The sequence below is a fragment of the Rhododendron vialii genome, chromosome 9a, assembly GCF_030253575.1.
Source record: "Rhododendron vialii isolate Sample 1 chromosome 9a, ASM3025357v1".
Lineage (NCBI taxonomy): Eukaryota > Viridiplantae > Streptophyta > Magnoliopsida > Ericales > Ericaceae > Rhododendron > Rhododendron vialii.
In genome coordinates, this window is record NC_080565.1 from 22,353,332 (window position 1) to 22,380,850 (window position 27,519).

The 27,519-nt window shown below is 39.7% G+C and overlaps 2 protein-coding genes across 14 annotated transcripts; one reads left to right on the forward strand and one right to left on the reverse strand.

The window, feature by feature from the left end:
- LOC131301482 (protein ACCUMULATION AND REPLICATION OF CHLOROPLASTS 3, chloroplastic) lies at positions 1 to 26,873 on the forward strand. 13 transcript variants are annotated; one of them, XM_058327809.1, is made up of 17 exons: positions 3 to 554; positions 2,209 to 2,267; positions 6,795 to 6,859; positions 14,495 to 14,629; positions 16,306 to 16,354; positions 17,381 to 17,493; positions 17,579 to 17,650; positions 18,327 to 18,437; positions 20,255 to 20,436; positions 21,658 to 21,939; positions 22,045 to 22,133; positions 22,329 to 22,678; positions 22,911 to 23,003; positions 23,308 to 23,412; positions 23,497 to 23,643; positions 24,603 to 24,769; positions 26,550 to 26,873. In XM_058327809.1, the coding sequence occupies exons 1-17, from the start codon at positions 220 to 222 to the stop codon at positions 26,620 to 26,622; spliced, it is 2,427 nt and encodes an 808-aa protein (XP_058183792.1). In that variant the 5' UTR covers positions 3 to 219; the 3' UTR covers positions 26,623 to 26,873. The 13 variants fall into 13 exon arrangements, with proteins under 13 accessions (XP_058183797.1, XP_058183796.1, XP_058183792.1 ...); XM_058327808.1 differs by having other exon boundaries at positions 3 to 548; positions 2,209 to 2,261; positions 22,278 to 22,678; XM_058327803.1 differs by having other exon boundaries at positions 4 to 554; positions 22,278 to 22,678.
- Positions 7,852 to 12,260, reverse strand: LOC131301487 (uncharacterized). Its single transcript, XM_058327826.1, has one exon. It carries the CDS (start codon positions 10,783 to 10,785, stop codon positions 9,865 to 9,867), a length of 921 nt encoding a protein of 306 aa, XP_058183809.1. The 5' UTR covers positions 10,786 to 12,260; the 3' UTR covers positions 7,852 to 9,864.
- Positions 26,874 to 27,519: the final 646 nt, after the last annotated feature.

The window sequence follows — 27,519 nt, forward strand, 5'->3', positions numbered from 1 at the left end:
CTTGTAGAGGAGGAGGATAAGGAAAAAGAAAGAAAAACAATGGTCATGATATTTTTGCAAAATCCACGAGCTATTAACGCAACCTGATCTCTCCCCTGTGCAACACCCAAAACCCTCCCCACATCCAATTTTTCTCTGCTTCCACTCGTCTTCCCAATTCCTGCAAATCAAATCCCTAAAGCTCATTACCCAATGCATTCTCCGTAGAAAAACCACCCCATGGAGCTTCACATCTCTACCGGTCTCCACAAATTCCCTTACCCCTCCTTGCACCCTCACTCCCCCAAACGGTTATTCTTCACCTCTCACCTGTTCCACGGATTCAATTTCCCAACCCGATTGAAACCCAACTCGAGGACTCTCCGTTTCGCATTGTGTTCCGAGAAAGATTCCTCGCCGAACGGGAGTCCGTTCCGCGAGAATCGAGAGGAGGGTGGGAGGAGTTCGCGCGAGGATTCTGGGTTCGTTGAAGTGATCGGAATCGGGAGCAGAAAAGATGCCGTCCTCGACTTCTGCTTGGACTCGCCTTCTCTTTGGCCGTCTTTGAGGTTCTGGTATGCTCTTTTCTAAAACATCTCCGTGGTCGCGTATGTATTTGTGTTCCTTTAGTAATTTCTCTTTCTTTTCTAGAATTGTAGTAGTTAATAAGCCGAGAGGCCTTTGACCTAACGGCATTAGGGGGTGCACTTATGTGCTAGGAGCAGTGTTCTAAAAGTTGCTAGGCGCCAGTCGGGCGGAAGAGGGGCGCGCCTAGCGCCTGCCGACTGGCTCCCTAGGCGGCCAACTAGTCCGTGCCTAGGCCGATAAAAAGCCTATTTTTATATAGGCATTGGACCCCGCCTAACAACTAGGTGCCGACTAGTCGGCTGCCTAGACCAATTTTTAGAACATATCGATTTTTAGAACAGAAGCGAGGAGAAAGGAGGTCAGGAGTTTACCTCATCCTCCGAGGTGTTAATCTTACTATCCATCAGCAGAGAATGGTGATGGAGAGTCAAAATTGTAAATTGCAAACAGTATATGTTGTGCATGTTCAGTGAATTTATTTGTATGCTTGTTTTTGGGGGTGGCGACTTTGAAGAGTAATGAACATATTATGTTAAAATGCAGACTCTAGTGTTTTGATCACTATAAAGCACAATTTTCTAGAAGGGAGTCGTAGCAGTTAGTTATATGTTATCATATAACAAATTGGGTATCGATAATCTTTGGAATTTTGAGTTTGCGTATCTGTAATTTAAATAGTAATTTGCCCTGTTTTTTTAAGTATCGGGGTACTTTTGGATTATTTGGTGGGTTTTTTTTTTTTTTTTGGTTTCGGGTGGGTGGGGAAAGTAACATACAATGACCATGCTATACAAAATGGTAACTTTTGTAATGGTCCTAATGGAGTAAAATGCTTTCATTGGTTTCATGTAAACATGAAGGTAAATCAAAATAACCAGCATAATATGCATAGGATACCAAATGGATCTCCATCACTTCCTGATATTTGTGTTGTGGCAAAATTTCTTTGTCTGCTTTTAGAGGCTAAATGCCCAATGCAAAATCGGTTTGTCCGCTTTGAGAGGCTAGAGGGCCATTTTGCACCTCCGGAATCACCAGCCAGTGAGCATCATTGTTTCCACTCTGAGAACTATCTTCCTCTCTACTGGTGTGTCGTTTTCTGAATTATCGATCTCTACAGAAATGCTATTTTCCCCAAGCCTCATGCACAAGGAGTTAGGACATTGTGTGCTACCATAGAAATGGACAAAGCTGTGTCAAAGTTTGATAAGAGAGATAGATCAAGCTAATGAAGTTCATGTCCGAGGTTAGTTAAAGTGATGAACACCCTTTCAGTGACATTCTGGGTCATGAGCCTAATCAGCAGTCCAGCTTTGAGAAAGTAAATAGTTGGTGTACAGATTTTAAGTTTTATGGTAGACATTTATGTATCTGTTGAATTGTTCGCAAAATGCAAAGAAAGATGTGTTTGGCTGCTAGTGTTGAAGGAGAACAAGTTGGACACATGATGAGTGAGGTATTCTAGGGAAAGCCTATATAGTGATCAAAGTATCAATGCCCCATTTTTCTTCTTTATTATTTGCCAACCTTAAAATCTATTGCCCAAGCCTAATACTTACCTTAAATATGATTTTAGACTGAGATCTAAGCCAACCCTCTTATGTGTCTATTGTTGTAAATCAAGTTATTCCTATATTGCAGGGATATTTTCTTTGAAGATTCATTAAAGGTGCAATTACAACAACGCTACCCTGGTAAAGGTTAGCTGTCTGTGTTAGCAGCTTTACTGACGTTAATGGTTATTTCTCATTGTCCATTATTCTCGATTTTGCCTTCTTTTTACCTGTCATGTGATGTGTTAAAGCATCCAACTCCAAACCAATTGGCAAGGTGTGGAGAGGCCATCCAGGCTTATATACTAGTTTTGGAGGAAATAAATAATCGATGTGGGACAAACTCCAACACTCACCCGCACGTGCGACCCCCGACTCCCACGTGGAGAGGTAAACAATGGATTCAGAACACGTGGATCACAACGAAAGAAAGTGCAACTATAGCACAAACAAAGGAGAAAAACCTCCAAAACCCTAGCTCTGATACCATGTTAAAGTATCCAACTCCAAACCAATTGGCAATGAGTGGAGAGGCTGCCCAGGCTCATATACTAGTTTTGGAGGAAATAACTCTGCCAGGTTCGTGCTTAGAGTCTTATCTTTATTTTCCAGCTGGTCCCAAGCCCGGATAAAGGAGGAGGGTTGTGCGTTAGGTGGCTGACAGCCAGCACGTAAAAAAACCCGTCAGATCTTTATGACATGAATTCAAATATGATTACGAGACATGCTAGGGCGTTCCCTTTAAGCGACGCGTTGTGCCTGCCTTTGGGTGCTTCGAAAAATGAGCAAGGGGCGCTACACCGGCGCCTGGGTGTGGTGATAAGTGAGCAAGGGTTCTCGCGCGTGCTTGGACGAGCACGGGTAAAGAAGCTAGCCCAGGACTATAGGATTCGTTTAGCAACTTGGAATATAGGGAGATTAACGGGTAAGACTAGGGAGCTAGTTGACACCATGCTTAGGAGGAGGATTAGTATAACTTGCCTTCAGGAGACTAAGTGGGTAGGGGAGAAAGCTAGAGAGATAGAGGACACAGGTTATAAGCTTTACTATACGGGTAAGGATAGACATAGAAATGGGGTAGGTATCGTAGTAGATAAACACCTGAAAGATTCGGTAGTAACGGTAACGAGAAAAGGAGATCGGATTATTTTAGTTAAACTTGTGATCGGAGAGAGTATAGTTAATAGTATTAGTGCTTACGCACCACAAGTAGGCTTGGATGATCTTATTAAAGAGCAATTCTAGGAGCAAATGGATGATGTGGCTCAAGGGATACCTTTTGGGGAGAAGCTATTTATAGGAGGCGATTTCAATGGTCATGTGGGAGCTCATAAGCAAGGGTATGAGAAGGTACATGGTGGCTTTGGATTTGGTGACCTTAATGAAGGTGGTAGGAGGATTTTAGATTTCGCGGTAGCTTTTGACCTTATAGTTGGGAATACTCTCTATAGGAAGCGAGAGGAGCATTTAATTACTTTTAAGAGTGGAGCCAATAGAAGCCAAATCGACTATTTTCTTGCTCGAGGTGCAGACCGCTTGACATGTAAGGATTGTAAGGTTATTCCCGGAGAGTGTCTAGTAGCACAACATAGACTTTTGGTGTTAGATATTTGTCTCAAGGGGAATAATATAAGGAGAAAGGAAATTAGATGCCCACGGACTAAATGGTGGGGCCTAAGAGGGGAGAAACTAGAGGTATTCAAGGAAAGAATGTCTCAAGAAATACGGTAGGGAGTGGAAGGCGATAGTGACAATATGTGGAATACGATAGCTGACGGTATTAGAAGAATATCGAAAGAAGTTCTTGGCGAGTCGAAGGGAAAATGTCCAATTTCTAAGGAGACATGGTAGTGGAATGACGAGGTTCAAACCATGGTAAAAGCAAAGAAGGAGTGCTTTAAAAAGTGGCAAAAGGACCGGAATGTGAAAAATTTTCAGGGCTATAAGCAAGTTAGCAAGGAAGCTAAGAAAGCCGTTAGGGTTGCTAAGTTGAAAGCCTATGAGAATTTCTACGCTAGACTCGATAGTAAAGATGGAGAAAAGATTATTTACAAATTTGCTAAGCTACGAGAAAGGAAAGGTAGAGACGTTTCTCAAGTTAAGTGTATAAAATATATTGATTCGTTGGTGTTGGTGAAAGACGAGGCGATCAAGGATAGATGGAAGCCGTATTTCGATAAGTTGTTAAACGAGAAACATGAAGGAGGCTTTGGTGGGGAGGAAGTGTATGTACCTGGTGAGAACATAGAATATGAGTTTTATCGAAGAATACAAAAGTTCGAAGTGGTTAAAGCTTTGAAAAGGATGAAACCGGGTAAGGCCCTAGGACCAGATGGTATCCCTATTGAAGTGTGGAAAAGTCTAGGTGACTTGGGGGTGACTTGGTTGACGAAGTTGTTCAACAAGATTATTATGACTAAGAATATGCCCGACGAATGGAGAAGGAGCACCTTAGTACCTATCTATAAGAATAAGCTGCAACAACTATAGAGGTATTAAATTGATGAGTCATACGATGAAGTTGTGGGAAAGAGTTATTGAGCATCGCTTGAGGATGGTGACTACGGTGTCAGAGAAACAGTTTGGGTTCATGCCAGGAAGATCAACCATGGAAGCTATCTACCTATTAAGGAGATTGGTAGAAAAAATACAGAGCAAAGAAGATAGATCTCTATATGGTTTTCATAGACTTAGAAAAGGCTTATGATAGGGTGCCTAGGGACATCATATGGTGGGTTCTGGAGAGAAAATGAGTGACCAAAGGGTATATCGAGGTGATTAGAGACATGTATGAAGGTGCCGTCACTATCGTTAGATCACCAGTAGGGGAAACGAGTGAATTTCCTATCACCGTAGGATTGCATCAAGGGTCAGCCCTGAGCCCATACCTCTTTGCCTTAGTTATGGATGAATTGACTAGACAATTTCAAGAGGATATTCCATGGTGTATGATGTTTGCAGATGACATTGTCCTCGTAGATGAAACCACTAGAGGTGTTAATACGAAACTAGAAATTTGGAGAGAAGCATTAGAGTCAAAAGGGTTTTCGGATAAGTAGGAATAAAACTGAGTATATGGTGTGCAAGTTTAGTGGTACCAATATTGCGCATGAAGAAAGAGTGATGATCCAAGACGAGGAGATACCAAAGAGTGATCATTTTAGGTATTTAGGCTCAATTATTAGTAGAGATGGAGAGATTGCTGATGATGTGACCCATAGGATCCAAGTGGGGTGGCTCAAGTGGAGAAGCGCTACTGGTGTACTATGTGACAAGAGGGTACCCACAAAATTGAAGGGAAAATTCTATGGAACTGCCATAAGACCAGCGATGCTTTATGGGACAGAATGTTGGCCTATTAAGAAACAACATGTGAGCAAAATGAGTGTAGCAGAAATGAGAATGTTGAGGTGGATGTGTGGTAAGACTAGACGAGACAAGATTAGAAATGAAAAAGTTCGTGAGATGGTAGGTGTAGCACCTATAAAAGAGAAGTTGAGGGAAAATAAGCTAAGGTGGTTTGGACATATCTACCGTAGACCAGAAGATGCAGTAGTTAAAAGAGTGGATAGGATAGCTCTAGGTAGCAATGTTACGGGGAGGGGTAGACCTAAATTGACATTAGATGCTGTAGCGCGCAAAGATATGAGTATAATGGGTCTGTGTGAGCAAGTGGCCCTTGACAGAGTTCAATGGAGGAAACGGATTCATGTAGCCAACCCCAAGTGATTGGGATGTAAGGCTCGGTTTGGTTTGGTTTGGTTTGGGACAAACTCCAACATGATGCATTACATCATTGAAGTCATCCTGATTAGCAATTGTGGAAAAATGTGTGCATGACTGCATATATATTGATAAACAGCTTGGCTTGTTGATGGACTTCATGTCTATTTTGATATTATATTCTTTCTCGGATTTTGCTATCCACATGGTTAGATGATAAACTTGTAGGCTTTATATATATGCCGGTTCCGCTAACACTTATTTTGACACTTAAAAAATCGGAGCCCCATGTGAATAATTGGAGCTGTTCAATTTGTTTAAAACATGTTTCAAGAGTTTCAATAAAAACTAACTCATTCAGATATCGGTAAGGGCTTGATCAATTCATTTAGTTTCTATCTTGTCAAATTTAGGGACAAATACCGATCAAACCCTTACCGATATCCAAGAGTTTATTTTTCACAGAAACTCTTAAAAATATGTTTTAATCAAATTTAACGGCTCCGATCATTTACGTAGGACTCTGTGGGACTCCACAATGAGTTTCACACAAGTTGAGTGTCATTTTATGTGTCTAAGTATGTGTTAGCGGAACATATACATTAATACATATATTATAGTATATGTATGCATGTAACTTCTCTCTTCTTCTTTTGTTAAATCTCTGTTAGCCTTTTACGGGTCAGGATTGAGTAGTATCTTGGTTTATTTTTGTATGTCGGGATGGGATCAGACATCAGCAGAATGATTATGTGAGCAGTATAGGCTCTGCTCATAAAAGCTGTGAAAAGAGATGGTAACATATTCAAGTGGTCACCTATTCATGTGATCATTTGATTTTACCATTGGGTAGGTCTAGGTATTTCCATTGACGTCTTTCTGTGGCTTATTGCTTCTCCTACATCCTTTCCTGAATTTGTTCTTAATACCAATCTGTGTTACTGTTTGCAGATGTTACACTAGGCATTTTGGAAGCTCCGTCAGTGTTGCTGTCTTGCTCCAAAGCAATTATCCTTGTTTGTACATTCCTTGCCTTTTACTCTAGTAGTTACGAGATTTTCTTTCTAATAGATACTATAAAGTGAGTGTTCATAACCCACCAAGCATGATGTACGGTTGTTCTTAAAGGGAATAATTTGACCTTTTTGTGTAGTTTGTGATGCAACAAAAAATACCCATAGATAATGTAGAGAGAGAAACTCTCAAATGGGATACAAAAGAGACTAGCTCTTGATAATATTTGTTCAAAATGATAAAAAGTTGCAAAAGAAAGGACTCCAACACCTATATATAGACTCAATACAAAAGACATAAATAGCCTTACTACATACTACATCATACTCCCCTACTAAAAAGAAACTTGTCCTCAAATTACGGTAGTGTCTTCCGGCAAATAGGGCACCAAGTGTTGCACATTGAATGTGTTGGTGATGCTCAAGTGAGAGGGTAAGCGGACTTGATAAGCGTTGTCATTGATCTTCCGCAAGACTTCACAAGGACCCACTTTCCGATCGTTCAACCTCATGTAAGCACCGTGAGGATGCCTATCCTTGCTCAAGATAACCCAAACAAGATCCCCTTCTTTGAACAAAACCTCCCTTTTGTGTGCATCAACGACCGCCTTATACTTCGCATGAGACTTCTCAATGTTGAGCTTAACTTGAGAGTGGATATTCTTCATAAACGTAGCCATATCTTCCGCCTTGGAGTGTTCCTTCTTAGGGGTTGGCAAAGGAACGAAGTCAACCACACTGGAAGGTTTCAACCCGTAAATCGCTTCAAATGGGGAAGTGTGGAGGTGCGGTTTGGAGAAGAATTGTAAGCAAACTCCGCCAATGGAAGAATTCCATCCCAACTTTTTGGATGTTCACCAACTAAGCATCGCAACAAATTCCCAAGACTCCGGTTTACCAGTTCCGTTTGACCATCGGTTTGAGGGTGAAAAGAAGTACTAAAGCATAAGTTGGTGCCAATCTTCCTCCACAAGGTCCTCCAAAAGTGGGCAAGAAACTTAGCATCTCTATCGGAGACAATAGAAGTAGGGACGCCATGCAACTTGTAGACCTCCTTGAAATAGAGATTGGCAATGTTAGTCGCATCCATAGTCTTCTTACAAGGTATGAAATGAGCCATTTTTGAAAACCGATCCACTACCACCATGATAGAATCACTCCGCCTTTGCATAGGAGGAAGCCCCAAGATAAAATCCTTACTCACGCATTTCCAAGGACTTTCCAGCACAGGTAAAGGCAAATACAATCCCGCATTAGTGGCTGTTCCCTTACTCCGTTGGCAAGTTTGGCATCTTTGCACATAGCCCCCCCACATCTTTACTCATTCCCGGCCAATAGTATGCATCTTGAAGCAATGCTAAAGTCTTATCCTTGCCAAAATGACCCAACTTGTGACTTTCGGCCAATAATTGCTCACTTAAAGAGCATGTAGGGACACACAATTTAAGTTCTTTGAAGAGAAATCCATCCTTCAACATGAAACATGGATCGACAACCTTATTACCCATTTGCAAAGCATCGATTAGCTTACTAAAATAAGGATCTTCGGCATAGAAAGTGCGAAATTCTTCAAACCCAACAACCTTGTTCTTCATTTCCACCAAGAGAGCCACTCTTCTACTCAAACCATCGGCCACTTTGTTGAGAATCCCCGATTTGTGCCTCAAAGATAACGTGAATTGTTGTAGATAAGCCACCCACTTGGCATGCCGTTTATTGAGGTGTTGTTGGCTATTGATGTACTTAAGAGCAATGTTATGAATACCGTACCGGTCAGGGTACCGGTTTTCCCACTGGTACGATACGTACCTGTACCGGTCAAATATCAGGTACCGTTTCGGATTGATCGCTATTAGTGTTATTTTCCTACTTAAAAGAATTTATAGTATAATATACACTTTTTTAAAATAATAAAAAATAAAAAAATCCGGTATTTTCCCGGTACCATCCTGTATTTGACCGGTACCGTCCAGTATTTGCCCGGTACCGTCCGGTATTGTCCGGTTCTTGAAGAAAAAAATAAATTTAAAAGTAATCCGGTACCGCCCAGTACCGACCGGTATGTCCGGTACCGACCGGTATTTGAGCCGGAACAAAATTAGAGGTACAGGATACCGGATTCTGTCAAAAACGGTACGTACCGGTCGGTACGGAACCGGTATTGATAACATTGCTTAAGAGCTTCATGATCGGTGTTGAGGACAAATTCAGTGTAGGCAAGGTAGTAACTCCAATGCTTGATGGCTTGGACAATGGCATAGAATTCCAAGTCATAAGTAGAGTACTTGAGTTTAGCACCGTTCAACTTCTCGCTAAAGAAAGCAACAGGTTGACCACCTTGGCTTAAGACTCCACCAATTCCCACTCCCGAAGCATCACAATCAAGTTCAAAAGTTTTGTCAAAGTTGGGTAAGGCCAAGATAGGAGCTTCCGTAAGCTTGAACTTCAACAATTTAAAACTCTCGGCGGCTTCTTGGGACCATATAAACACCCTTTGCTTGAGACAATCGGTAAGAGGAGCCGCGATACTACTAAAGTTGGCAATGAACCTCCGGTAGAAGGTAGCTAACCCATGAAAACTCCACAATGGCCTTAATCTTGTCTTCATCCATGTGAACCCCCTTTGAAGACACAATATACCCCAAAAATACCATCTTATCAACAGCAAAACTACACTTCTTCAAGTCCCATAAAACTTCTCTTTTCTCAAGATTTCAAAGACATGTTGGAGGTGGGATGAGTGATCTTCAAAACACCGACTATACACCAATATATCATCAATCATCAAAGTACACAACTACACATATACCTAAGAGAGGTTGAAGCATTTGAGTCATTACCCGCATAAAAGTGCTTGGAGCATTGGTAAGACCAAAAGGCATCACAAGCCATTCAAAGAGGCCATGAGGGGTCTTGAAAGCCGTTTTCCATTCATCTCCCGGGCGAACTCGAATTTGATGATAACCACTTCTTAGATCAATCTTTGAGAAGACCTTTGAACCGGCAAGTCAATCCAACATATCATCTAGCCTTGGAATGGGAAAGCGGTACTTGATAGTGATCTTGTTGATAGCTTTACTATCCACACACATCCTCCACGAACCATCCTTCTTCGGAGTCAAAAGAGCCGGCACCACACAAGGGCTAAGGCTTGCCCTTATGTAGTCTTTCTCTAGAAGATCCTTAACTCGCCTTTGAATCTCTTCCCTCTCCCTTGGAGACATTCTATATGCAGGCTTGTTCGGAAGGGGCGCCCCGGTTACCAAGTCGATACAATGTTGAATATCTCGCAAAGGAGGCAAGTCGGGAGGCAACTCTTGAGGAAACACATCAACATACTCCTTCAAAAGTTTAGAAATCGCCTCGGGAACATCTGACACACCCATATCCGCCATAGGAACCAACATTAGAACATACCCGGTTTCATGATTTTCCTTGAGAAATCCTTTAGAAGCAAGCAACGTAGTGGGAGGAGGCTTCGTAGTCACCTTCTCCTTCATAGGTAACAAAGTGAATTGTCGCTTCTCCTTAAGGACAGTGTAGGTATTCTTCTTTCCATCATGGATGGAATGCCTATCATATTGCCATAGGCGACCAAGTAGTATATGACAAGCATCCATAGGAACCACATCGCACCAAACTTCATCAAAGTACTTTTGCCGAATGGAGAAAGATACCAAGCACCTTTTAGTCACCCTGATTTCATTACCCTTCTTGAACCAAGAAAGGGTATAAGGATGGGGATGCTCCTCCACTTTGCGTTGTAACTTGTCCACCACCTCTTGAGAGACTACATTCTCACAACTTCCGCTATCAATAATCATGTTGCAAACTCTACCACCAACATTGCAAGTGGTGTAAAAGATATTGGTACGCAACCAATCTTCATTACCAACATCCTTAGGAGTAAGGAGAGTTTTTTTTATCATCAACGCATAGCCTTCTTCTTCCTCATTATCACCTCCAATTTCTTCACATATTTCTTCGTTATAAACGGGAATATCATCCTTACAACCTTGTTCCGTAACCACCTCAATGAAAAGTGCCTTGTTACGACCTCCGGAAGTCTTACGACAATCCGAAGACTTGTGACCCGGTTCCCCACACTTGAAGCACTTGAAACCCCCACTTTGGAATTGATTTCGAGCCCCCGAAGCACCGGATTGAGACTAATTTTGAGCGGATGTTGAAACTTTATCTGCTCGGTTTTGAGTACCAACTCCGGAAGAAGCACCTTGGCCACCACTAGAGGAAGAACCACCTCTAGCATAAGAGTAAAATGGCTGCCCGGACTTGGAACCGCCTTGATATTGTTGCCCGGATCTCGAAAACTTCCTCTTTTCTTGCTTTTGGCCACCAAGGCCCGATTGTAAGCTTCCGAATCCGTCCACAAAGTTTGCATAGCGAGGGCATCTTGGATTGTGATTGTCAACCCACTTATGTACCTTGCAACCATTTGATCTTCACTTTCATTCAAATCAACTCTAGCAACAAGTTGATGGAAAGCCTCCTTGTACTCATCAACACTTCCAACTTGTTTGAGATTATGCAAATTCTTATAGAGATTTTGTATATAGTTGAATGGCAAGAATTGTTCATTGAGTTTCTTCTTCATTTTCTCCCATTCTCTAATCTTTCCCTTTCCTCTTCGTAGCCTAGTTCCTTGCAATTGCTCCCACCAAGCAGAAGCTCTTTCTTTGAGGCGGATAGCCACTAACTTCACCTTCTTCTCCTCGGAGACGTCTCCATAATCAAACACTCTTTCAACTGTATTAATCCAATCAACAAACTCATCCGGGTTAAGACTTCCATTGAACTCGGGGAGTTCAATCTTGATGTTCTTCTCCCACCTATAAGGAGAGTGAGTGGAAGTGGCCTACGCCAATTCGGATCACCAAAAGGATTGTCAAAGTGACTTTGAGAGTCCTTGGACCCTCCACTACCCGTGCGCGACACTTGCAAGCCTTGCACCATCGCCGTTAGGGTAGCAACTTGTTGTCTCAACTCTTGAATCTTATGGTTTTGGTTGCCAAACTCATTCTCTTCACCATTGTTCACCACAAAGCCTCTACCTCTGCTTCCTCTTCTACTTCTAGCCCAATAAGCCATTACAACACCACAATCAACTTCAAACAAGTCAATCAACCCCAAATAATGAAAACCCAGTCAACTTAGTCACCAATTTCAACAGAACAACCCCCAAAACACTTAATCAACAGTAATCATACTCAAATTGACATCTACGGAGCAATCTAGCAACAACCCAGCAAAGAAAATAGGGATTCGACACTTACCCACCATAGATCTGGTCCAAAATCAGCAAAAAATGGGTTGAAATCAGTCTGAAAACCCTCAAAACCCATAGATCTGACTTGAAATCACTGTAGCAGGCTCGAAATCACTGTAGCAGCTCCGAAATCACTGTAGCAGCTCCAAAATGGTCCGAAACAGGCAGATCTGGTTTTGAAACTTCGATTTGAGTTCTGAAATGACAGATTCAAACTCGAACATGGCTGGGTCTTGCTCGAAATGCTCTGAATCGAGCTTGAACAGTCCCGAAATGGCTGATTTTTGTTCGAACAGGTCAGATCCGAAGTTGTTTGGTTCAATTCAGGGCTGAATAGGGTCGAAATCGAAGTATAAGGTGTTGGGTTGGATAGATCTGAGGATTTGGAGTGAGTTGGGGGCTCCGGCGAGATTTCCGATGCCGTTTTAGGTTTCCGGCGAGGTTTAGGTTTCCGGTGAAGTCTCCGGCAAGATGAACAGTGGGGATCGAGCCTAGAAGCTCTGATACCAAATGATGCAACCAAAGATACTCATAGATAATGTAGAGAGAGAAACTCCCAAATGGGATACAAAAGAGACTAGCTCTTGATAATATTTGTTCAAAATGATAAAAAGTTGCAAAAGAAAGGACTCCAACACCTATATATAGACTCAATACAAAAAGACATAAATATCATTACTACATACTACATCAGTTTGTTTTGATTAGGAATGTAGCCATACAAATTCTTCCATTTTCTTGAGCTTTTAGAACAGTTCTCACGTTTGGGGTTTTGCAGTTTTGTCAAGTTTTTGCATAGCTTTGACTTGTTCGGGTGGCATCCCCTTGGTGTGGCTTGGCACGTTTTATTCATCAAGAAAAGAGAAAAATAAAAAAGAATGACATAATGACATCGACTAGTAACCGGTGATCTAATGCATAAGGATATCGACATATCAACCTTTAAACCTACAAATAAGAATTTCTGAAAATCTTTGTTTAGGATATGCCCTGGGAAAAAAAATGTAGGATTTCTGATGTGTTGTTTTTTTTGGGTAAATACTTCTGATGTGTTGTTGACTTCACTCTAAATAAATACTTAAATAGAGCTTAAAAATCGTGCTAAGGAGTTTAAGGGTGTTAAAGCATCCATCCATCCATGCTCATGCATTTGTCTTGGAGAGAGAAGATAATTAACCGATGAGGGACAAGCTCTAACACTCTCCCGGACATGCGTATCCTAATGAGCACATGAAGAGGTAAACTAATTATCCATAACATAGGGATCACCACGAATCAAAGTGCGCACACTCGACAAGAAAATTAATAAAAATTATCCCTATGAATCAAAGTGCACACACTCGACAAGAAAATTAAAAAAATTGTTTTCTCCAAAAAGCCTTCAAAAGTCTATCTCCAGTACCATGTTAAACCGTCCAACTCACAACCAATTCGCTATGAGTGGAGAGGCTGATGTAGGACAACAAAGGAAGTTTATGAATTGGTATTGAATGGAAGTTTTAGGGTTAGGGCTTAACAAAACAAGAGAAATGCAACCAAATAGAGTTTTTTTTCGTGCTTGTGAACAGTACACGGGAACAGTAACAGGGGCTGTAGTAAACAGAAAACAGGAATGAAAGAGAAAAAAGAAGTTAGAAGTAAGCTCTAGGAACCACTTCTAGAGGGTTTAGGCATCACTCCTAGGATTTGATTGCATCACACAACCAAAAAGAAGCTTCGAAAGCTCTGCAATTTCTCATAAAATCAAGTCCCCTTTATTGAGTCATAAAATCCTTATAAACTACTGGCTAGAGACTTTATAATTTAAATAAGGAACTAATATAAACTTTTAAGTTTTAACTACTAAAATCGATCTAAAACTAAATTAAGACACCATGACAATACCAAATCAATGACTTGACGCACCCCAACAGGAGGTTCCTACAACTATGGCCCTATATTCACGTCAAAGTATATAACCGTAGATGGAAATTTCATCAAACCATGTGCAAGCACGTGTAGAATTCTGGAGAAGCCAAGCAGACTATTGATTTTAAATTTGCGTTGCACCAACTCATTCTATCATTGATGTACCATTCCTTTAAGACACCCCTAAACTAAATTTTAGTCACTTGTTTTGTCCAAGTTATAACTTCCATCTTTAGGTCTCGCTTGTTTATCTCCAGCATTGGTTATTCCCTGTGATTGCTATTGACAAACTGATAAATCCCTTATCTTTTTGAAGTTTAAAATTCAAATTGTCTGCAAAAATGAGTATCTGACAATTGCAGTCACAATTTTTTATCCGTAGAATTTTGTGCATTAATATATATACATGCATGAAAATCATTGCATATCCCCGTTTTGTTTAGGTGGCTACTGCAGGTTATGGTGCAGATCATATTAGAGCAGTTGATATACTTAAGACAGTGAAATCTACAAACAGATTAGTTGTTGGTATCATTCTCAAGCCCTTCAGCTTTGAAGGACGAAGGCGCCAAGATGAGGTAAACTGATTTCTCACACTCCTCTATCATCAGGATATTAAGGAAAGCATATAAGAAGAATCCATCAATTTTTTCTTGATCTTTATTCTTGTCATCATTCTATGAGTGGACATTGTATGATGTATTACATGAATTTCAGCCATGGGTTTCAGTCTGTGTCATTTCATTATTTAGGCATGTTACACTTAACCATAAAGTTTTGTGGATAGGTATTTGGATTTGAAATACAGACACAGAATTCCCAATATAAGTTAGAAACAAAATGGATACCCTTTGTGCTGGTAGGATCATTACTTTGTGTTTAGATAGCATGGCTGTATAAGTGAGCAGTTCCAAAGAGTTATGATGCCTTGGTAATAGCTTGGTTATAGTAGAAGCCTAGAAGGCCTGCACCTTTGAAAGCCTGAATGATTATCCACTTTTAAGAAACTATTTGGGTCTGAAATAGAAGGATAGAAGTTCCCATGTTAGTACCCTTTGAGTACTTTAATTTTCAATCAAATTGCTCAAATTTGATTTTTCATGTTGTGGCAATACTGTAAGAGCCTAAGATGTACTGTTGTCCAGATTTGGAGCAGGTTACATGGCAAGAAAGAAATTTGAGATGCTTTGAAAGGGTTGAAATGCCTTTGTCTAGGATCAAGAGTTTTTTGGTGAATAGTTTGTATAGTTGGGAAAAGAGAGAATGTTCTCCTTCTCTTGACCAATTTCTAGATTGGTTTGAGCTTTTTCATTCTCATGGGAGTGTATAGGGCCTTTTTGTCTTGTGGCCTTTTTTTTTTGCAATCGGGTGGCATTCCCTTATAGCCTTCTTTTTAATATATTTATTTACTTATCAAAAAAAGAAAATTTTTTGGAGCAGGTTACTGTTCAATGTGCTCATGTTACCGTACTTAGAACTCCTTTGGTCGTTTCAGTAGTTTAAGATCTCTTTTATGTTTGTTTACAAACAGGGTGAGATACTTTGAGTTTGATCTAAGGGTTAGAATTTTTTTTTTTGGGCAAGGTAAAATTTTATTAAAACAAACCACATTACACAAGACAGGGCATATCCCAGTCAAACAAAACCATACAAATGGACATCAATCAAAGCTTGAAAACAGAACATTACAAAACAAAGGAAAGGAACCAACAACACAAAATTACATGCTATCAAAAACTTTAGCTGGCACATTCCATCGAGAACAAAGAGCCATGTTAGGGCCTGACTTCTTGACTCCTCGCCAAGAGCTAACACATGCACGGATATCAGTTCGCACTTTGATCTCCAACTGTTGAACAGAGCTCCAAAAGCTTTTGAAGATTCTGCCATTCCTTTCACCCCAATCATGGTAAAGGAGAGCAGCCAAAGCAAGTTTTGATAATGAGCACGAAAACTGAGGGCCATTGTTAACTTGAAACATCCAGTCCATGATTTGGGGCAGTCCATTGAAGGGACATTGAAACTTCAGGTCCTTTTGCAATGATTTCCAAAGTTGAGAAGAGAAAGAGCAGTGAAAGAAAGCATTAAATATAGAAAGCATTAAATATATGCCCCTCTCTGTGGAAGATATTATAGTTGCTTTGGGTCTTTCCTCTTTCTCTTCTTGGTCCTCTTTATATGATTTCTTACTGCATTCGTTGTCATTGTTGTAACTTCTAATTTCAATTTTTCCATCAATTAACTTTATTTGCAGGTCAAGGATTTGATACAAAACCTACAGGATCACACCAATTTCTGTATCGGTGAGCAATGTCTTGCTTTCTTTTGGTTGAATATTTGAATATCTGGTACTCCTTTAAAATAACTAACATAGATTACACCTTTTGTAACTCTTATTGTTCTTCAAAGATTCTTTGGACATTTGTGATGTTTAGACTTCTATTGGATTAAAAGAATCAAACACTATTGTCCACACAAAATGTGTAGACCTGTTCATCATCTTAATCATTTTTCCCTGGCTTGTGGTTTGACTTGATGAAAAGAGATAGATAGACTGCCTGTGCAATACTTGTATTCTCTTCACGTTCCGGTTCAAATCTAATGAGATGAGACTTGTGTTCAACTTTGGCTACGTTGTGTTTTATTGTATTCTTCTTCTTGGCCCTTTAAGAAAGAGATGTTTCTAATTTGCTTTGTCTGGTTTTAGACCCATCATTTGTCTTCTTATGAAGGATAAGGCCCTTTGACATTTAACCGGCTCCCAGTATTGTTATGCTATTGTAGTGTTAGTTTTGAGGATACCATATGTTTCAGCCTTTCAGGTGTACTTATGGCTCCAGGGGAAGTATGGTCATTAAACCTCCCTTTGTAAAGATTTTGGAATTTCACTGCCAAATTTGTCTTAGTTTGATTGCAATATAGGTCACAAGTTTTATTTTCTGGGCGTTTAGTCCAAATTATGTACACTCTTTATTGGTAGCAAGTAGCCAGTTTTTCCCTGATTGATTCCTTTATGCTCTCTAGATCAAATTAGTATCAACTTTATTTGTGTTATGATTGGATACACTTGCACCATTTGCATGTTTTCAGTCCTCCCCAATATGAGTATGTGGAAACAGAAAGTATAATTATAGAAATGCCGTGCAACCTTTTTTGCCCATTTGAAATGGCTTTGATGTGGCTTACTCAGTGACTTAGTAACTGTCTGTCACTAAAACTTTGTAACATTATGTAGTTTTAATAATAGAAGTTTACGTTTACTAGTTTATTGTTGCTACAGATATTGTTAACCTTCATGGGTTATGGTGTGCTGTTTCTTTTTCCTACAGTGGTCGATGCAGATGTACTGCTAGAAAAAGAACTAGTGACATTAGATGAGGCATTAAAGACTGCAAACACAGCCGTTTTGATGGCCATAAATGGGCTGTCTATTCTTACATCTGTAAGTTTACCTAAAGGCCATCCTCTGTGGCTCCCAAATTTTTATTGCCCATGTAGCCTTGTCCTTACTATTGGTACATTGACAGGAAAGCCAAAAGAAGCTTCTGGACTCCCAACACGATAATGTGAAAGAACTCAATGTTTCAGACATAATGAAAGTGAGGTTACTTTTTGACCTTGGTTTGTGAGACTTGTTAATTGTCTTTGAATCACTTGTTCTTGCATTTCCCTTTAGTTTGTTGTGTGGGTCCTGCGTCTTGTTCCTAAGTGCTATTGATCACTTTTAAAGGGTTTGGCATCAACAACAAAAAAGATGTGTTATCTTTTCAATCCGTGGGTTGTTTGATTGGAGTGAAATGCAGTAGCTTTCTGGGACAAGTTTCGTGATATTGATTCTCTCTGGGGTAGAGTGTGTTATTTGTCTTCCTTTCGCGTTGGTTTCCCCTCCCTTTAGAGATACACCACTGTTTTGTATCTGTAGGGTTTGGAGGGTCATGTAATTTGTTGTTATGGGTTTAGTTTTGCTTTGCTTCTTTCCATTGTATTGGCTTTTCTTTAATGGACTTGTCATGCTTTTTTTATTGTTCCTTTTTTTGTATCTGTTTTAAATACTTTTAATGATTTTTTTCTTGCCAATCAAAAAGCAAAAAGAAAGTCATCTGTAATGCTTTTTTGCTTGTATTACGTCTTCTTATGTCCCAGTCTTCAAATCTATTCTGGAAGGACTGGACCCGTTAGTGTTTCTCTATATGTGTAATTTTCTATAAATTGCACTTGCTTGCTTACTTTTCTGTTTTTCACTTTCTCTTGATTTCTGAATGACTAATTTTGCAGATTCTGGATAGTTACAGAGAAGCAAAAATTGGATTTGGAGCTGGTCACAACATGAAAACATCAATTATGCGAGCTGTGTATGACTGCCCCTTCCTTGGTGTAGGTTTAAAGGTGTGAACAGATTTATTATAGGTGTATAGTTTGGTTTGTTTCTCTGTTAGCTGAACAACTCATTTGTAAAGCCTAATTTTGTTATTTCTTCTCAACTTGAGCCAGAAGAATAAAAATCTCCATATAGATTTTGATGTTCATATATCATCCTCTCAATCTTTCAGCTTTATGCAATTCAGCCTTTCATTTGGCCAACCAGCTGAAAATATTTCATTTGTAGCACCATTAAGCATGCCATGACCACCCACATCAACCTACTATGCACTTGACTGATGTTAAAGCATCCAACTCAAAATCTATTGGCAATGGGTTGGAGAGGCTGCCGAGGTTGATATACCTGTTTTGGAGTTAATAGTTGACGGATGTGAATTAAGCTCTAACTTCTGCGCACGTGCGACTCCAGACTCACATGGTGGAGAAATAAATAAAGCATCCATTATATCGGGATCACAACAAAATAAGTTCGATTATCCCTCAAACATAAGGGGAAAAGATTAAAAAAGTCTTGCACAAAAGCCTAAGATAGACTGGCTTTGCTACTATACCAAAGCATCCAAGTCAAAACTAATTGGCAATGAGTGTGCCGCCCATGGTCTCCAGTTAATGATTAACCAATGTGTTCAAGCTCTAAAAGCTACATAGGATCAAACTCACCCGTCGTCCTCTCCACCTAGTAGCCCACCACCAGCAAATTCCACTCAAGCCCTCCATCCCCTTGCCCGACTGCAACCCTCTTCTCCCCTTTCTTCCAACTGGCCCCATCTCTGTTTGTGATATTTTTTTCCAGGAAATTGGAGCTTCTTACATGCTGAGTATCCTTCAATCATGAAAATAAGGTGAGAGAAGTTGCAGATACAGTCCACAATAGTGGCAGGAGGTCAAGATTTGGTTCTGATATGTGGTTCCTGGAACGGGTGGTGAAGCACTGCTATTAAATTAGAGTGGACAAGCTTCTCTCTGCTTTTGATGATTATGGCAAAGTTAATTGTTACACCAACCAATTGCACGTCCTAGACACTGATGGCTCTTCAAGCATTTCTTCGGGGTGGCTTCGTCACGGTTAATGCCAGCACCATGGATTGCTATTCTCTTTGGGTAAAACCAGGGAGTGTAGGAGTCTCATTAACTTCGAGGATATGTGCATCGTATGTCATTTGCACAAGGTTATACTTGCTGGTTTACATATATCTGAATATTTGTGCAATATACATATAATGAAACTGGAACAGAGGACTGAAGATGGAGTGAGTGAAAAATAAGTAGGCGTTTTTGGTTTGGAATCTTTGGATTAACTTTTGTTTTTTCCAGTGGTAAATGGGACATTGATTTGAGTTGGACATATTTTCAAATAAATGAGATAAGGTGTTATGTAGGGGGGAGAGAATGTGGGGAGAGAGTGGAAGGACACAAGTGATTAGGAGGCGTGTGAACTGCCAGCGGTTTATGGTGGTGTCTACAGAGAAGGAGAGGATAATATTACCCCATTGCGCTTTTGACTATAAAGGGAGATGAATGTGAGTTTTGGATGGAAAACATGTTAAAATTTAAGTTGATAATATTAGAAACTCTCTTTTGATACGTCCCTTTGTTTTTGTGATAAGTCTCTCTCTCTCTCTCTCTCTCTCTCTCTCTCTCTCTCTCTCACTTACACAAGCACATCAAGTTCTCTTTCCTTGCGGCTTTTGTAATTTATAATTTGTAGTATTCTGCTATTTTCGTGGTACGCAGTTTAGGATGTTAATCTCTTCAAATGTGTGAGTGGTTTTTATGAAACACTGTTCTAAAGTAGGTGCACTTATACTGTCTTTTGTTCTTAGGATTTGGATGGCGTTGTTATCTGCATCCTCTCAAGCTCAGCTGTTATTGACAGAAGTGATGTGAATGCTTTTTTGCATACTTTTCGCCAAACTACTGAATGCATGGGAGGAATTATAATATCTTTAGTTCATGAACCCAATATGGAGCCCAACCTAATAATGGCAACAGTTCTTACCATAGGGTAAGAGTTCTATTGAACAGTATAGTCCACTTAATTTCGCTGCTCTTGTTTGACAGTCTTCCAGACAATTATGTTGAATACGCAATTAAAAGTTCACATCTTCTTGGTTCGTGAAGGCTGACGGTGAGGGTTGTAACAGACAATTTGATCCTTGAATGACTTCAAACCAAGCAGAAACATAAAAAGAAAATCCAAATTTTATAACTGGAGGGCACTTTTTTTTTTTTCCTTTTTATGTGCTAATTATTGGTGTTACCTTACTCAGTTTCATGTAGTTATATACAGAAGTTGAGGAACTCCTTTTCAAAAGAGATGGTGCTAGCTTTTATGCTAGGTCATTGTGTATGAGCATGTGTTCGAATAATCGAATTTAAGATGGCAACCTCACCATGACAAATTCAAGGGTCTACATCGATTACCACCACATATTTGAGATTTATGTTGTTTCTATCAAATTGTCTGAAACATTGCCTGCTTAATGGAAAAAGGAAGTGGGATACGGTAAGCTATTGAAAGTGGTCTTTAGTCTTTCTAGGGAGACATACACTGTTATTGCTGGAGCTTCTGCATATTATGTACGAGTCACTCTAGTGTGGAGTTAGTAATGATGTTGAATGTTCTTTTTTTAGGTTTTTAGTCTGTTAATCTATAATGAAAAAAGAGATTGGAAGTAAAGGAATGCGCCCATGAAAATGACTTTCTACATGCTGGGAAGAAAGGCAACCTAATAATCTTGAAAACAAAATCCCCCTCAACCTTGGAGGATGGACCTAAATACATATAGCTACAAGAACAACTAACACTCTGAGAAGCTAAAAGAAAGCTATGCAACATCAAGGATTCAAGAATAAGCATGGGCTAAGTAGATCTTGCTGGAATCCTACTGGGCATGTTTCTTGGAGTAGGAGCGAAAGCTTTTCCATGGCCTCAGCCTTAGGAAGTTTCTCATCCAACTTATTTTTTGTCTGATATTGCCCATTACTTGAAGTTTCTCAATCTGCCTCAGGATGCTCCTCTTTTTGTTGGTAGTGTGAAATCCTTCTTCCTGCCTATAAGTTTGTGTTTCCACGGAAGGGGGTTTGACAACCAAGACATGCATTAACCAGACATCAGGTGTAACTATTGTGTGCTAATACATAAAGCGCAGGGTATGCATGAATATTACTTAGCTGATAGTTTATCCCGTTCTTGACCCTCGTGAATATTTCATGCAAATTGCAGTCACACCAGACATCAGGTTTCTCAAGAAAGTAGCATTTTCTCTAGACTGGCGCAGCATTTTCCTTTTATCGTCAATCTTTTAAGGAGAAACCGTCCACAATCTCCTGAGGGTGAGGAAAGTTATTTTCCTGAGGATCCATCTTTTTCTGAAGCAAACAATACAGATTCTGGCGAAATGCAGAATGAAATTCCTGCACATAGTACATGTGAAGATTTTGGCATTTACTCCACTGAACTGCAGACCGTATTGAGCAACAATGGCGTTGAAACGTATTATTTGAGGTCTATTATTTCTTCCCTTTTGATTCAGTGCATATCATGATTACTTGTGTTGTCCTTAATGTTATGCATTGCTCACAAGATTCTGAATTAATCTTTATGTTATAGGGGTTTTGACAGTAGCTTTGAAAAAAAGGATGTTGAATACTCAGAGACCACAACTGATTCTTCCGATTTTGATGACCTAAACGTGGGAGGTAGTTTCATATTAGAAACAAATATGATCCTATGAGTGTCGTGCAATGAGTTCTTTGCTTTTTACTCATTTGGAACATTTCATGTGTGAAAAGTGCATCTGAAGTTTTAGCTGGTTAATGAATGTGAATAAATGCATTACCTAGGAGTGCCTGCTTTTCAAAGGGAGCCACTTATTCCGCGAAACTTGGGACCAGGATTTCGGATTTCAGAAGAATGGACCAATCAAGGAGCCAATGACTGCAGAGCCATATCAACGCTTGATAATTTAAGAATCTACAAACTTCCGGTTGGTGTAAAACCCTCAGAAGAGTTAAAGAATTGTCTCAATCTGTCAAATACGATTCATCACCAAGAGAAATCAGGTAAGGAAGACATGATGGCCCAAACTCAGGCTCCTCCAAGGATGTCTTGGGATGCATTAACTGATGCAGGTTTCGAAGCGGTTTCAGAATTTTATGATAGTGCTTCAGCCATATTCAAGGGAACTGACACTGATGTTTGTAAGAAGCAAGGAGTTCTTTCTGCTCGTGCATCATCTATGCTGGTTAGTAGTATTTCTTCTTCTGGTGTATTGACGTACAAACCAGTAATGAGGCTTTCAAACTTTTAAGGGATGTTTCATGCACTATTCTCATTGCTTAGTTTTCACAAAATTTCTATGGGCTTTACTTAGGAGCTCTTTGTTCATTTAAGTCGTTGCTTTGTCAAGTGATTGTATTACATACATAATCTAATTTGAACTGGACTTTTTTCAATAACTGGGATTTGTGTAACAGCTGAATCAGACAATCACCTCCATGGAATGGATTTCATGGCCAGGGGCTATTAGACAGTGTCGACTTTCAGTAAGGTTCCTAGAATGGGTAAAAGTAAGTCACGAAGATTTGAAGTTAAAATGTAGGTAACTTGCGCGGTACATCAATTTGGAAAAAGGTACTTTCAAATAGTTACTCTAGGTTCTCGTCAGCTATCGATTCACTTTTTTTTTCTTTTTTTCCAAATTAGTTACTCTGTGCAAGTAAATAGTTACTGGGTGTGTATGTGTGGTGGTGGGGCGTGGGGGGTAGGGGTCATAGCATGTGAATGACTTCTATTTGTCATTCTGCTGTTGTTGAATCGAGACTGTTCACTTTTAATGCTTTCTTTGGTGCTGATTGTGTGCTTTTCTTGCAGGAAGCTGAACGAGAATCACAACAGAAGTGGAACCCTATAGTGGAAATAAGTTATAGAGGAGGAAAATATAAAGGGCGTTGCCAGGGAGGTCTGCCAGAAGGGAAGGTACTTTGCTGTAGCTCTGGTACATTAGTGAAAGCATCGTTTCCAGGTTTTTCTAGTTATTCATGTACGATAATTAAAAGCTAGAATTCTCAGGGTCGACTCTCTTTAAGGAATGGGAGCATTTATGAGGGAATGTGGCGCTATGGTAAGCGATCAGGTCTAGGTACATTCAAATTCAGCAACGGGGATGCTTTCCAGGGATCATGGAGGGACGACGTCATGCATGGAAAGGTATCCGTTGTTCCAGCATGTCGGTATTTTCTTACTTGAGATACTGTCTTGAAGTTCATTGTTCTAAAAATCACTAGCTGCTAGTCAGGCGGAAGAGAGGCCCCTAGTGCTTAGGCCGATTTCATCGGGGCCTTGAGATTAGTTGGTTTTTCTATTTTTCCAATTATCTGCCCACCTCCCCCAAAGTTTGAGTAAGAATGACACGAACACAAGAATAGGAAGAAAAAAATTAAGACCAAAAGTAGCAACAAAGAAGTAACTAGTAACAAATAACAAATAACAAGTCAAATACAAAGTTCAATATTCGATGTTCAAAGTTCAAAACTGAATAAAATTAAGTACTTTACACATAAAATCGACATATGATATATATTTTGTCTTCGTGAATATAGCACTTAACCCCTGTATTTTTTGATATTACCCAATTAACCCTAGAAGTTTTAAAAATTATGAAATAGACCTGTCAACTAGTCACCACCTAGACCTAGCCGACTAATCCCCGGCTAGCCAATTTATCCCCAACTAATCCCGGACTAACGTTCAAATCACATGTACCCTAAAATCTAGGCATTGGGTGGTCACCTAGAGCCAGCCGACTTTTAGAATACTGTGAAAAGTAACATCAAGATGCCAATGCAAATTTCTTCTCTTCACATTTATGAGTTTTTTCGCCCAAGACAAACATGTTCTGCATGGCTAAACTTTTATTACAACTTTCAATTCCTCACTAATCAGCTTTGTGTCAAAATGTTCTTGGAGTACAACTTGCCTTGGCTTCCAACATTGACATTTAAACTAGTAGTAAAATGTTTCACTTGTATTTATAAAGATTTTTTTACCAACCAAATTTAAAAGTAAGCTGCAGGAGAAGCTAATAGTTTATTTTGACTCCCAAGAATTATATCAAAAGGATAACTTGTGGTAAACCCTGGGATCGTCACCTTCGCATAATCATGTAGGGTTGGCTTTACTTCTGCACTGGGGATAGATGGTTTGTTAACTTTTGGAAAGGGAAGGCAAATGGTGAAGGGCGGTTCTACTCAAAACTTGGTGAAATCTTTTTTGGCCATTTTAAGGATGGATATCGAGACGGCCACTTTCTTTGCATCGATGTTGATGGATCAAGGTTCGTTCAATTTGTCAGTTTTTTTCTATTTGTGTCATTTTTGTGGTTTTTAAGTTTTGGCACTGCACATATGTGTTTTGAAATGTTAACATCCTGCAAGGATAATAGAAAATAATATTGGGCTCATTTCCTAGCACTACATGAGGTGTTTAATGAAAAACTACACGTAAATCACTGCCCGGTAGCTTTTGGGGCCTAACAATGTGGCCCAAAATGCTTATGCCCAAGTTACAACTACTAGTCCACATGGTTTATCATATACCAAAGATCACCGATGCAAAATTCTGATGTGGGACGCATTATTACACTCTTCTCACCTTTTTGGCCATGCACCATCATGAGAGGTTGAGCGCTATAGACACCACGGTATCTCACGCGTCTTTTCCTAATCATCAAAGTCACCATAGCATTTTATGGGTCTTTTCCTGGTGACCACGCAAGGTCCTGCTACAACTTGATTGCTTGTATAGATTGTTCTGATACCACTTTAAATGCCCCATCTAAAAACCACTGGCTTAATTTGGTGGAGCCTAGCAACTTGGCCCAAAATGCTTTAAGTACCAACAATAGTAGTTCATATAGTTTTTCATATACCCAAGAATCAAAATCACCCATGAATCACCCATGTAAACGGCAACTAGGATACAAAATTGTGTGGTGCCCAAGTTCCTACAATTTGTTGGTGCATAACTCATTTGGTGGTTTTATTAAGTCTGCTTTAATTGTATGTTTGTATAATTGTCTTTTTCTTCATTTTATAACGAAAAGAGTTGAATTAATGAGGGAACAAATCACTAGAAAGTTTGAAATAAAGATTCCTACGATGATAAAATTGACACGTTTAACTTTTGAAAGCTTTTGATCAAATTTTCAGCAGCAGCATGGTGCGTCAACTGTTGGATCAAATGATGTTTTCATGCATTACATTAGTTTTTACGTTAACATGTGAACATAGTATTGCTTATAAATGTGTGTGCGTGTGTGGCTCGTGTGGTATCCAAAGGCCACCACAAAATTCCCCTAGCTTTTCGGTGCTCTTCATATTAATCATTTGGTAATATCTGGAGTTAAAATTAGGAGGAACACCATCTGAATTAGGAGGAACACCATCTTTTATCTGCCCTAATCTAGTGAACAACCTTATTTGTATGTGGATATCACAGCATGTCTTTTACTCAACATTTCACATCTAAAACTTGACACAAGATGAAATGCAGTACTTGGTGACACCTTTGTTTTTGGTAGACTATTTTTTTTTTGGGCTTACTCAACTGACGGCTTATTATCCCCATTACTATGGTCAGAGTTAGGGTATTAGTATGTGTATTGAACATCAGCAAAGGGTTCCCATGACAATAACACTGTGGGAGACATTGTTTGATCGGCTGTGAGTGTTGGATTAGACTATATATTCAAGGGGACCACATCCGGTGTTTGGTTGAAAGTTTTATGACCCACAGTAGATGTCCATTGGATATATAATCTCACAAAGTGTGACATATATAAGATAATGAGGGGTGTAGTTTTATTAATCCATTCACTATTAATGTGGTGGGATTATACATCCTCTCACCATTAGCCCCATCAAACAAACGGGCCCTATAGGTCTTCAATACCTTCCCACAGTTCAACCTTTTGTGTCATTCAAATATCTCCCATCCAAATTTTAAGTGTCTCAGGAATTTTCTGCTCAGTTTCTCTATATCTCGCATCATCTTTGTCTGTCAACGTGTAGCTTTTGTGTTAATCAATTTTTCTTTGGAATTTTGATGTTTTACAGGTATGTTGAGAATTGGGATGAAGGTGTTCTTGTAAGTCGGAAGCAGCTGGACACTGATGCTGATTCCATATAAACCACTTTTACTTGTTTGTTGTGTAAGTTCGTAGCTTCACTCCAAAAGTAATTCTCTCTCTCAATACGAGTTTTTGTAGGTAAGAGAAGAAATTTTCTGTAGAAAATGCTCCGTCTATACATATATTGATGCAGCATACATTCGTTTCTATTTTGTGTGATTCCCCCATGCTATTAACTTTGCGATTTGACATCCAATTATTTTGGACTCGCATGTCTTTTTCCATTGATTTTTGTCCAGTATTTCGACTACAACTGTCTTATTTCGCATTGATTTCCTTATATCTACTGACATATTTGTTAAATCCACGATGCATTATTTTAGTGCCACGACATTCAATGACTGATTATACCCTCCTCGGTCCAAGATGAGGAACTGTCAATGGCTGATCCATATCAAATTCTTGTATCCTCACGAAAAACAAGCCACCGCAGTGAGCAGCAACCTTCCAACCCCTTTAATCTTGATTCTCTCCACCCAAATGCAAATATTGATAGCTCATCTCCCTCACCCCTACATCATTTGCACATACATAATACGGGCATAGAGCAATACAAAAATTGGTCTTTTTAAAGAAAAAATAAAGGGCGTTATCCGTTTTAGTGTTCTCTGTGTGTGTGTGTGTGTGTGTGTGTGATATCAGCATGTTCCACATCACCCCTGTTGAATTGAGGGCAAACACCGGCGCAGCCACCAAAAGTAGAATGATGTTGATCTAGTTGCAAGCGGCTGTGCTGAACGGGAAAGCTGGGTCTGCATATGATAATGGTATTGGTAATTTGGTATCAACTAAAAATGGGGATCAACCTCAAGCCATCTCCCAATAGCTCTACTGATCAGACATAGGAAAAATAAAGAACTACAACCAGAGACAGAGATCGCAGGTTCAGCAGACTC